We start from the raw sequence: 13,504 nt of genomic DNA, 5'->3' as shown, positions 1-13,504 counted from the left end.
TTTCTTGCCTAGACATGTTTGCCCGATTCGCAAAGTCTACCGATACATATGAGAAACTGTAACCAGAATCAAATAGTACTAGAGCTTCAACTGAGTTGACAGGTAGAGTACCTATCATGACATCCAGATGTCCAGTAGTAGATGATGAAGGCAAGGTATAAAAGCTCTGACAAGCTGGTGCAGGTGGAGCACCAATCTAGGGCATGATTGGAGGAGCATGGGGTACTGGGTAGTTAGGTGGCGTTGTGTGAGTTGGTGGCCAATAGTACCCTTGAGGAGGAGGACCCCAGGTTGCATATTGATACGTAGGAGCTTGAATATTCTTCATTGCTTGGACAGACCCATGTGAGGACATGGGCGTTGATGAGGACTCAGGTTGGGAAGACACAGTCTGCCACTTGATAATGCTAGCAGGGTTCAACTTACAAACCCGCTCCATGTGACCAGTTTTGTGACAGCCATTGCACACACCGGTCCAATTGCACTCATTAGCTCTATGGCCTTCGCCACACTTGAAACACATCATCCCTTGCCCAGGCATTGGACGATATTGCACACGCGGTCCAACAGAGGATGAGGCCTTCTGCGACTTCTGCTTGAAGGGCTGGGGGGTAGGCTGGACATTCTTAAACTTCTTCATTGGGCGGCGGTTAGACTTGCCGCTATCACCATAGTCTTGCTTTTGGTTGGCACCCGCAGTAGAGAAATTACTGGGGCCACCGGGTGGGGAAGATATGATTGGAGGAGGTGAGCCATTCTGCAGCTCGAACTCTATCTTTTTGGCATTCTCAACCAAGGAAGCAAAGCTAGAGGACACAGCAGCACTGAGCACAACACGATACTGCTGCTCTAGCCCATCCTTGAACCTCCTTGCCTTCTCTTTATCATTATTAACCACTGTTGGCACAAAGCGGATAATATCGTTGAACTCAGTTTCATAATCCTGTATTGTTTTGTTTCCTTGCCTTAACTTGCTTAGTGCATTCTCCATCCTCTCTACATAGGAAGCCGGATAGTACTTCTCAATGAATTGAGTTCGAAAGAACTCCCAAGTAGGTGTGGCATGCTCTGGTGGTAAAGAGGAACGAACATTCTCCCACCAGATGTCTGCATTGCCCTTTAGCTGAATAGTAGCAAACATCACCTTTTGGGCTGGTTGCACTTGCATGACCTCAAGGCGTTGCTCCATGATGCGCAACCAATCAGCTGCCACTACAGGAGTCCCAGTCCCATTAAAAGTGTCAGAGTGTACCATAGACCAAGTGAGAAGAGGATTGACTTGTCTTGAGCCAAATGGCTCATTCATCATGCCCTAGGCATTGGCAGGTGCAAGAGTTGTGGCTTGGGCTTGAGCTTGCTGTCGAAGTGTGTGGAGTTCTTGCATCAACTCACGCAACTCAGCTTGAGGTGGCGGAGCAACATCATTAGCTGCCACTGATCCCTCACCACTCTCCTCAGCTACAGGTTGGGCACTCCTGCGACCACGACCTTGGGGGTTAGCACCAGCTGCTGTTTTCCACCGAGTGGGTGGAACTTGGTTTCTACCAGCTTTACCCCTAGGCATCTAAGGAACACAAGAAGATTACCCAATCAACCAAAGAAATAAAAAGGTAGAATATGGACGGGTAAAGATACAAGCTCATACTTGACACTGGATTAATTGAAATATAAACCCAGGAGACACAGAAACGAGTACTACTCGAACACCAGACTGCTTAATATGCATTAGAAAACACAACAAGCAATCTATGCACATAGAACAAGGCTTGCAAGTATCTAACTAAAGAGATCGTTCCTATTGTGCACCAGTGTGTCATGTTTTTTTAACCCTCTAATCAAGATTTTTTTATTTAGAAAGAACCTGACAACATACTAGTAAGAGAATTGGGGTATCTCACCCAATCTCAACAGAATTGACGCCCTCGTCAATTTTGTTTTACACTAACAAGTAAACAATTATATCTAGCAAGCAAGCATTTGAAAGGTCCTAGGATCTTTCGTTGGTATACATGCTTACGCATGTATAGCAAAGATAGAGCTTAACTGATACCAACTATAACACCCCTCCTTGTAAGAAGGAATGTTACCACCAAAACACAATGCTTGTGGGAAAATCCGGCAGCACCTCCTTTGTACCGTCGGACATCCACGACAGGCAGTTGAATAAACAGAGCATATATTCATAATATCACAAGCAGAAGCATCCAACAGGCTCCTACAACCCATGTAGAGCAAAGTGGTGAAGCCACCAACCGTTATGCTACACATAGCAAAAGGAAACAGACGTTCCAACACACCATGGTGCAAGGTGGGGACTAGTCAACTCCAACCCACCTTGACAGGTCAACATAGTGATCATGGAAACAAACCAAGGCAAAGTTTATACACCTCAAGTAGATCCTAGCTACCAAGAATCGATCATAAACTAAGTATGAGAGTTATCATGATCAGCTAGGTGGATGGAATGGGTATGAAAAGTGTGAGTGGACACCCATGGGAGCTACGCCCTTCCTAATACTTGCAAAGCCTCACAGTGATGTACCTGGAACAAAGTCCACGAGGGGTGAGTCCAAAGACCCAGCGAGTACACAACAAAGCATGTAATAAAATGGCCAAGTAATACCATGAATATGAACCATGCTTGATCAAGTAAATATTGTACTCGAATCTTCCATGCTTGGAATGGCATGAGAAAACATGAAGAAAATGATGCAGCCAAATAAGACCGAGGACTAGGCTCTGAGCTTTTGCCGGCAAGCTGAGGAGGGGCGACATCTCACCTCACTCCTTTTCAACCCTCACCAAGTGAGAGGACCATAACATGAGGACGAACCCGAAGGACCATACACTCCCGAAGCGAGGATCACTCCTTGAACTTGGAAGATTCACTCATGATGGATTTGTTATCAAGAAGAACCAAGAAAAACCAATCCCTATCACATACTAGTGGTATGGTGTATTGAAATGTACACTAGGGAGTTGTATGTTCACCATTGCATGAATGTAAAGGAATAATGTGAACATGAACATAACATTAAGGGAGCAATCTAGCCCTTGTTGCCCGGTGTACTCGCCTCAATCGTTGCGAGGGAGGTGGTGCGAGGCTATCTCCGTTGGATTGGTGCTGCAACCTGCTGAAGAGACATACATACAAGTTTTAAAGATTGCATCAAAGCAAGCTATGTAAAGCACACACAAAAACGCGCCTAATCGCATTCCCGGGAAGCAACCCTTTGCTGTTCCTTCACGGAAAAAATCATAGCTCAAGCTAGGAAGCTTTAAAACACGCAAACGAGATGGGTATGGATTCATGGGAAACTCATCTACAAATAACTCCAACTATTGAACCTCAGATTATGAGGTTATGGGGGTCAAAACCAGCAAAAACATCTCTGCTGTTTTCAGATTCAGGAATAATGAGTAGCCGCCTTTGGAATTCCATAGCAAGACCAATACTCATGGGAAGTAAGTAAATAAAATTGATCTATGAACTACAAGGTATCAGGTAGCTATCCCATTGTATAGCATCAATTTATTAGCCCTCGAAGATCCTGAAAAGCTATGGGCAAAAACCATAGAAATGCTGTTTTGCAGAAACAGAGCAGCAACTTGTTTTTATCGCCCCGGCTAAACGGCTGAACCAAATTGAGTGAATGACCACTCAAAACGATCGTGGCAACAATACCTACAAAACATTGCACATGACCCCCACCTAATTTTGCCATAAAGAAACTCGAAATTGCTGGTTTCCAGATCTGAACGCCCAGAAACAGCAGCATGAACAACTTTTTCCCCAATTCCTTCACATAGGTTTCTAGTCCTAACCCTATACTCCGTGAATCATCACTAATAGAGGGTGAGAGATCATAAATGATGGGGAACCTCACCTCTATGGTCAAAACACAAAGATTTGGTGAAGGGAAAAGTTGGGGAAGCTTTCTTGTTCCCCCTCTTCTTGTCTCCTTTCCTTCTTCCTCAAAGCCCTAAATCAAAGGGCAACCATGGAGGTGGTGAAGGGCGTGGTGCAGCAAGGAGGCACCTGGGGAGGAGTGGGGAAGGAAGGGAGGAGGGAGTAGGCTGGCTGGAGAAGAGAGGAGAAAGGGTTTCTTCCCTTCGGCTTGGGGAAGAGAAGAAAGATGTGGAACACGCCTCCTATGGACAAGGAGAGCTCACATTGTGAGGGAGAGGTAAGAGATAAGGTTCAGTTTTTTTCCCTATTTCCTGAATTAGAGAATATTTTTGAAATTCCCTAATAATATAAGCCATGGGATTGAAATAAATCATAGGAGATGAACCCGGAGTCCGACTCGAGGAGATAGGTAGTGCATTTTGACTATCTCGGCGAGCCCAACGCAACTAAAGAGTCGGGTTTATGAATTGATGGACCAAGTAAACATGGATAAAGAGAGTCCGAAAGCACGATTTATGGAAAAAATCGATTATTAGGAACCAGGGGTGTTACATTTTGATGACCGCTCCTTCCAAACCGTAGCATCTCATGGTTTTTCAAAAGGAGACGTGTCAATTTAAACTCCTGTGGCCGGTGACTTCATTGTTTGGCCTCATAAAAATTTCCCCACGGTACGCAATCACCAATATACCACGTGTTTGATTTTCTGGCGCATTTGAGGTATCGTTAGCTATATTTAAGACATTTTTTGAGATTAATGTGCATTTTGTGCATAAAAATAAAATTACAACCGGATCTGCATGTGTTGTCGAAAGGGACGAGGATCGTCGTTCGATCTGGGAGCATCCAACGGTGCAGACGTGCGATCCATGGGGTTTGAGTTCTGGCCAATCAAAAAGCACGACTCAGATCATGGGCGGGGTGGCGGGGTTTGGTCGGCACACGGCTTTCATCAACGAACCGTGTGCTATTCGCAAACCAGATTGCGTATATTTGTTCACACATACTGTAGTGAGATCAATTGAGGGTGCTACCTCTATGATATAATAATAATAATAATAATAATAACAAAAACAGTTCATATTCATTGTCTGAGCTGACAGCATATCAAGGTCAACATATTAATGGTTCTTACATCAACAGAAAACCGGGCATAACTCACAAATTCAGTACACGCGACAGTTCTAAATTGAACGAATTAAGTTGCAGGGTAGGCATAAAGACTAGTCTTACAGCTTAATTCCCATGTACATGGGGGAACTGGGATCATTAAGTTGACCCCGATGAACTTGGGTTTTTTGATGATTTTACGCTTCTTTGTTGCACTGGTGCGTGATCCCTTGGCTGGCAACTCATCAAATTCATCGTACTCGTCCTGATCGGTAACATCGTCGACACCCAGTACCCTTCTCTTCCCATGCATCGCTAAATGGCCGTTCTTATGCAAGGGGTCTTCCACAAAGAAAATCTGGGTAGCATCGCTGGCAAGAATGAATGGGTCCGCGTGATATGCCATCGTTGTCCTGTTAACACAGGTCTTCTTGTACTCATCAATCCTTACCTGACCAAGAGGGATCCATGCGCACTTGAATAATGCCACCTTAACTTTCACATAGTCAAGCTCCCAAATCTCTTTGATGGTTCCATAGTATACCCTTTTATCAGCTTCATTTACAGTCATGCATTCTATTCGAACAGAGCTATTCTGATACGAGGTCTTCTTATCACGTTCCTCATTGTAGAACGTGTATCCATTTATGTCATATGCTTGGTGCGTCAGCACCGTAGGTGATGGCTTTTGTGCCAACCACGTAGCAATGTCATCGATGGATCCTTGTGCCAAACGATTCTTCAGCCATTCGGCGTAGTTCTTAGTGTGCTCCTTCATCTCCACATCTGATGAAGGCACCATTGGTAAGAATCTTTGGCGTATCTCCGCCAAGTGTTCTTCGGCATAAGCAATGAGAACTGTGCTGTTAAGCAGTACAGTCAAATGGGCTTTCTCTGCCAATTCTCCGGGTGCAGCCATTTGCGTGCCAGCAAGGACCGGCTTACCTTTCAGCCTTCCCTCGTGGCGAGAGAGGGGCAAACCTATAGGTATTTGTTTCATGTATTCGGTGCAAAACTCAACCACCTCCTCCGCGGTATAACCTTGTAGGATGCTTGCCTCTGGATGGTTTCGGTTCCGACAAAAGCGCTTCAGGATTCCCATGAACCTCTCGAAGGGATACATGTTGCGAAGAAACACAGGACCACAATACTTTATCTCGTCGACAAGGTGCATAGTTGTTGGGGAACGTAGCAGAAATTCAAAATTTTCTATGCATCACCAAGATCAATCTATGGAGTTTACTAGCAACGAGAGGGAAGGAGTGCATCTACATACCCTTGTAGATCGCGAGCGGAAGCGTTCAAGAGAACGGGGTTGATGGAGTCGTACTCGTCGTGATCCAAATCACCGATGATCCTAGCGCCGAACGGACGGCACCTCCGCGTTCAACACACGTACGGAGCAGCGACGTCTCCTCCTTCTTGATCCAGCAAGGGGGAGGAGAGGTTGATGGAGATCCAGCAGCACGATGGCGTGGTGGTGGAAGTAGCGGGGATCCCGGCAGGGCTTCGCCAAGCACTAACGGGAGGGAGAGGTGTCACGGGAGGGAGAGGGAGGCGCCAGGGGCTAGGGTACTGCTGCCCTCCCTCCCCCCACTATATATAGGCCCCCTGGGGGTGCGCCAGCCCTGGAGATCCCATCTACAAGGGGGGGCGGCGGCCAAGGGGGGAAACTTGCCCCCCAAGCCAGGTGGGGCGCCCCCCACCCCTAGGGTTTCCAACCCTAGGCGCAGGGGGAGGCCCATGGGGGGCGCACCAGCCCACTAGGGGCTGGTTCCCCTCCCACTTCAGCCCATGGGGCCCTCCGGGATAGGTGGCCCCACCCGGTGGACCCCCGGGACCCTTCCGGTGGTCCCGGTACAATACCGATAACTCCCGAAACTTTCCCGGTGGCCGAAACTGGACTTCCTATATATAATTCTTCACCTCCGGACCATTCCGGAACTCCTCGTGACGTCCGGGTTCTCATCCGGGACTCCGAACAACTTTCGGGTTACCGCATACTAATATCTCTACAACCCTAGCGTCACCGAACCTTAAGTGTGTAGACCCTACGGGTTCGGGAGACACGCAGACATGATCGAGACGACTCTCCGGTCAATAACCAACAGCGGGATCTGGATACCCATGTTGGCTCCCACATGCTCCTCGATGATCTCATCGGATGAACCACGATGTCGAGGATTCAATCAATCCCGTATACAATTCCCTTTGTCAATCGGTATGTTACTTGCCCGAGATTCGATCGTCGGTATCCCGATACCTTGTTCAATCTCGTTACCGGCAAGTCTCTTTACTCGTTCCGTAACACATCATCCCGTGATCAACTCCTTGGTCACATTGTGCACATTATGATGATGTCCTACCGAGTGGGCCCAGAGATACCTCTCCGTTTACACGGAGTGACAAATCCCAGTCTCGATTCGTGCCAACCCAACAGACACTTTCGGAGATACCTGTAGTGCACCTTTATAGCCACCCAGTTACGTTGTGACGTTTGGTACACCCAAAGCATTCCTACGGTATCTGGGAGTTGCACAATCTCATGGTCTAAGGAAATGATACTTGACATTAGAAAAGCTCTTAGCAAACGAACTACACGATCTTGTGCTAGGCTTAGGATTGGGTCTTGTCCATCACATCATTCTCCTAATGATGTGATCCCGTTATCAACGACATCCAATGTCCATGGTCAGGAAACCGTAACCATCTATTGATCAACGAGCTAGTCAACTAGAGGCTTACTAGGGACATGGTGTTGTCTATGTATCCACACATGTATCTGAGTTTCCTATCAATACAATTTTAGCATGGATAATAAACGATTATCATGAACAAGGAAATATAATAATAACCAATTTATTATTGCCTCTAGGGCATATTTCCAACAGTCTCCCGCTTGCACTAGAGTCAATAATCTAGTTCACATCACCATGTGATTAACACTCACAGGTCACATCACCATGTGACCAACATCCAAAGAGTTTACTAGAGTCAACAATCTAGTTCACATCACTATGTGATTACCACTCAATGAGTTCTAGTTTGATCATGTTATGCTTGTGAGAGAGGTTATTAGTCAACGGGTCTGAACCTTTCAGATCCGTATGTGCTTTACGAATATCTATGTCATCTTGTGGATGCTACCACGCGCTACTTGGAGCCATTTCAAATAACTGCTCTACTATACGAATCCGGTCTACTACTCAGAGTCATCCGGATTAGTGTCAAAGTTCGCATCGACGTAACCCTTTACGACGAACTCCTTTTCACCTCCATAATCGAGAAAATTCCTTAGTCCACTAGATACTAAGGATAAGTTCGACCGCTGTCATGTGATCCATTCCCGGAACACTATTGTACCCCTTGACCAACTCATGGCAAGGCACACTTCATGTGCGGTACACAGCATAGCATACTGTAGAGCCTACGTCTAAAGCATAGGGGACGACCTTCGTCCTTTCTCTCTCTTCTGCTGTGGTTAGGTCTTGAGTCTTACTCAATACTCACACCTTGTAACACAGCCAAGAACTCCTTCTTTGCTGATCTATTTTGAACTCTTTCAAAATCATGTCAAGGTGTGCGTTCTTTGAAAGTATCATCAGGCGTCTTGATCTATCTCTATAGATCTTGATGCCCAATATGTAAGCAGCTTTATCCAGGTCTTCCTTTGAAAAACTCCTTTCAAACAACCCTTTATGCTTTCCAGAAATTTTACATCATTTCAGATCAACAATATGTCATTCACATATACTTATCAGAAATGTTGTAGCGCTCCCACTCACTTTATTGTAAATACAAGTTTCTAACAAACTTTGTATAAACCCAAAAACTTTGATCACTCCATCAAAGCGTATATTCTGACTCCGAGATGCTTGCTCTAGTCCATGGAAGGATCGCTGGAGCTAGCATACCTTTTAGCATCCTTAGGATTGACAAAACCTTTATGATTGTATCACATACAACCTTTCCTTACGAAAACTGGTAAGGAAACTTGTTTTGACATCCATCTGCCAGATTTCATAAATGCAGCTAATGCTAACATGATTCTGACGGACTTAAGCATCGCTACGGATGAGAAAATCTCATCGTAGTCAACTCCTTGAACTTGTGAAAATACTCTTTGCCACAAGTCGAGCTTCATAGACGGTAACATTATCGTCCATGTCCGTCTTCTTCTTAAAGATCCATTTATCTCAATGGCTTGCCGATCATCGGGCAAGTTCACCAAAGTCCATGCTTTGTTCTGATACATGGATTCTATCTCGGATTTCATGGCCTCGAGCCATTTGTCGGAATCCGGGCCCACCATCGCTTCTCCACAGCTCATAGGTTCATCGTTGTCCAACAACATGACTTCCAAGACAGGATTACGCATTACTCTGAAGTAGTACGCATCCTCGTCCTCCTACGAGGTTTGGTAGTGACTTGATCCGAAGTTTCATGATCACTATCATAAGCTTCCACTTCAATTGGTGTAGGTGCCACAGGAACAACTTCGTGTGCCCTGCTACACACTAGTTGAAGTTATGGTTCAATAACCTCATCAAGTCTCCACCATCCTCCCACTCAATTCTTTCGAGAGAAACTTTTTTTTCAAGAAAGGACTCGTTTCTAGAAGCAATTACTTTTGCTTCCAGATCTGAATTAGGAGGTATACCCAACTGTTTTGGGTATTCTATTAAGATGCATTTATCCGCTTTGGGTTCGAGCTTATCAGCCTGAAACTTTTTCACATAAGCATCGCAGCCCCAAACTTTTAAGAAACGACAACTTAGGTTTCTCTAAACGGTGTCGTCTCAACGGAATTGCGTGGTGCCCTATTTAAAGTGAATGCGGTTGTCTCTAATGCCTAACCCATAAACGATAGTGGTAAAGAGACATCATGGTATGCACCATATCCAATAGGGTGCAGTTATGATGTTCGGACACACCATCACACTGTGGTGTTCCAGGCGGTATTAATTGTGAAACACTTTCCACAGTGTCTTAATTGTGTGCCAAACTCGTAACTCAGATATCTCTATGATCATATCATAGACATTTTATCCTCTTGTCACGACGATCTTCAACTTCACTCTGAAATTACTTGAACCTTTCAATAATTCAGACTTGTGTTTCATCAAGTAAATACACTCAGCATCTACTCAAATCATCTGTGAAGTAAGAACATAACGATATCCACTGCATGCCTCAGCACTCATTGGACTGCATACATCAAAATGTATTACTTCCAATAAGTTGCTCTCTTGTTCCATCTTACTGAAAACGAGGCCTTTCAGTCATCTTTCCCATGTGGTATGATTTGCACGTCTCAAGTGATTCAAAATCAAGTGAGTCCAAACGATCCATCTGCATGGAGTTTCTTCATGCATATATACCAATAGACATGGTTCGCATGTCTCAATCTTTTCAAAAACGAGTGAGTCCAAAGACCCATCTACATGGAGCTTCTTCATGCGTTCTATACCAATATGACTCAAATGGCAGTGCCACAAGTATGTGGTGCTATCATTACTATTTTATATCTTTTGGCACGAACATGTGTATCACTGCGATCGAGATTCATTTTAGGTGCAAGCCCATTGGAGGTATTATTCAAATAAACAGTGTAACCATTATTCTCCTTAAATGAATAACCGTATTGCGATAAACATAATCCAATCATGTTTATGCTCAACGCAAACACCAATCTCGATGGTAGAGGGAGCATGCGATGCTTGATCACATCAACCTTGGAAACACTTCCAACACATATTGTCATCTCACCTTTAGCTAGTCTCCATTTATTCCGCAGCTTTTATTTCGAGTTACTAACACTTAGCAACCGAACCGGTATCTAATACCCTGGTGCTGCTAGGAGTACTAGTAAAGTACACATTCATATAATGTATATCCAATATACTTCTGTCGACCTTGCCTGCCTTCTCATCTACCAAGTATCTAGGGTACTTCTGCTTCAGTGACCGTTCCCCTCATTACAGAAGCACTTAGTCTCGGGTTTGGGTTCAACCTTGGGATTCTCCACTAGAGCAGAAAATGATTTGCTGTTTCATGAAGTATCCCTTTTGCCCTTGCCCTTCTAGAAACTAGTGGTTTTACTAACCATCAACAATTGATGCTCCTTCTTGATTTCTACTTTCGCGGTGTCAAACATCGCGAGTTGCTCAAGGATCATCATGTCTATCCCTGATATGTTATAGTTCACCACGAAGCTCTAATAGCTTGGTGACAGTGACTATGGAGAACCATCACTATCTCATCTGGAAGATTAACTCCCACTCGATTCAAGCGATTGTGGTATTCAGACAATCTGAGCACATGCTCAACGATTGAGCTTTTCTCCCTTAGTCTGCAGGCTTAAGAAACTTGTCAGAGGTCTCATACCTCTTGACGTGGGCACTAGTCTGAAATCCCAATTTCAATCTTTGGAACATCTCATATGTTCTGCGACGTTTCAAAACGTCTTTGGTGCCACAATTCTAAACCGTTAGCATTACGCACTGAACTATCACGTAGTCATCAAAACGTGTATGTCAGATGTTTCGCAACATCTACAGACGACGCTGAGGTTCAGCACACCGAGTGGTGCATTAAGGACATAAGCCTTCTGTGCAGCAATGAGGACAATCCTCAGTTCACGGACCCAATCCGCATAATCGCTACTATCAACTTTCAACTAAATTTTCTCTAGGAACATATCTTAAACAGTAGAGCTAAAGCGTAAGCTATGACATAATTTGCAAAGACCTTTTGACTATGTTCATGATAATTAAGTTCATCTGATTATTTAATGAACTCCCACTCAGATAGACATCCCTCTAGTCATCTATGTGATACATGATCCGAGTCAAACTAGGCCGTGTCCGATCATCACGTGAGACGGACTAGTCATCATCGATGAACATCTCCATGTTGATCGCATCTACTATACGACTCATGTTTGACCTTTCAGTCTCTTGTGTTCCGAGGCCATGTCTGTACATGCTAGGCTCGTCAAGTCAACCTAAGTGTTTTGCATGTGTTCTGAGGCCATGTCTGTACATGCTAGGCTCGTCAACACCCGTTGTATTCAAACGTTAGAATCTATCACACCCGATCATCACGTGGTGCTTCGAAACAACGAACCTTCGCAACGGTGCACAGTTAGGGGGAACACGTCTCTTGAAATTTTAGTGAGGGATCATCTTATTTATGCTACCGTCATTCTAAGCAAATAAGATGTAAACATGACAAACATCACATGCAAATCATAAAGTGACGTGATATGGCCAATATCATCCTGCGCCTTTGATCTCCATCTTCGAGGCGCGGCATGATCACCTTCGTCACCGGCATGACACCATGATCTCCATCATTGTGTCTTCATGAAGTTGTCTCGCCAACTATTACTTCTACTACTATGGCTAACGGTTAGCAATAAAGTAAAGTAATTACATGGCGTTTTCATTGACACGCAGGTCATACAATAAATTAAGACAACTCCTATGGCTCCTGCCGGTTGTCATACTCATCGACATGCAAGTCGTGATTCCTATTACAAGAACATGATCAATCTCATACATCACATATATCATTCATCACATCCTTTTGGCCATATCACATCACATAGCATACCCTGCAAAAACAAGTTGGACGTCCTCTAATTGTTGTTGCATGTTTTATGTGGCTGCTATGAGATTCTAGCAAGAACGTTTCTTACCTACGCAAAAGCCACAACGTGATATGCCAATTTCTATTTACCCTTCATAAGGACCCTTTTCATCGAATCCGATCCGACTAAAGTGGGAGAGACAGACACCCGCTAGCCACCTTATGCAACTAGTGCATGTCAGTCGGTGGAACCTGTCTCACGTAAGTGTACGTGTAAGGTCGGTCCGGGCCGCTTCATCCCACGATGCCGCCGAATCAAGATAAGACTAGTAACGGCAAGTAAATTGACAACATCGACGCCCACAACTACTTTGTGTTCTACTCATGCATAGAAACTACGCATAGACCTAGCTCATGATGCCACTGTTGGGGAACGTAGCAGAAATTCAAAATTTTCTACGCATCACCAAGATCAATCTATGGAGTTTACTAGCAACGAGAGGGAAGGAGTGCATCTACATACCCTTGTAGATCGCGAGCGGAAGCGTTCAAGAGAACGGGGTTGATGGAGTCGTACTCGTCGTGATCCAAATCACCGATGATCCTAGCGCCGAACGGACGGCACCTCCGCGTTCAACACACGTACGGAGCAGCGACGTCTCCTCCTTCTTGATCCAGCAAGGGGGGAGGAGAGGTTGATGGAGATCCAGCAGCACGACGGCGTGGTGGTGGAAGTAGCGGGGATCCCGACAGGGCTTCACCAAGCACTAACGGGAGGGAGAGGTGTCACGGGAGGGAGAGGGAGGCGCCAGGGGCTAATGTACTGCTACCCTCCCTCCCCCCCACTATATATAGGCCCCCTAGGTGGGGGGGGCGCCGGCCCTAGAGATC

At 45.1% G+C, this 13,504-nt stretch overlaps 1 protein-coding gene across 2 annotated transcripts; it reads right to left on the bottom strand.

Moving 5' to 3' along the window:
- Positions 1-4,160, bottom strand: LOC120973549 (uncharacterized). 2 transcript variants are annotated; one of them, XM_073508752.1, is made up of 2 exons: positions 3,888-4,160; positions 1-3,131 (listed from the first exon to the last, which is right to left on the bottom strand). In XM_073508752.1, exon 2 carries the CDS (start codon positions 1,307-1,309, stop codon positions 197-199), a length of 1,113 nt encoding a protein of 370 aa, XP_073364853.1. In that variant the 5' UTR covers positions 1,310-3,131; positions 3,888-4,160; the 3' UTR covers positions 1-196. The 2 variants fall into 2 exon arrangements, 1 of the variants encoding a protein (XP_073364853.1); XR_006670336.2 differs by having other exon boundaries at positions 2,160-3,134.
- Positions 4,161-13,504: the final 9,344 nt, after the last annotated feature.

Source organism: Aegilops tauschii, chromosome 2, assembly GCF_002575655.3.
Source record: "Aegilops tauschii subsp. strangulata cultivar AL8/78 chromosome 2, Aet v6.0, whole genome shotgun sequence".
Taxonomy (NCBI): Eukaryota; Viridiplantae; Streptophyta; class Magnoliopsida; order Poales; family Poaceae; genus Aegilops; species Aegilops tauschii.
The sequence above is the reverse complement of the archived record's forward strand: the minus strand, read 5'-3'. Positions and strand labels throughout refer to the sequence as shown.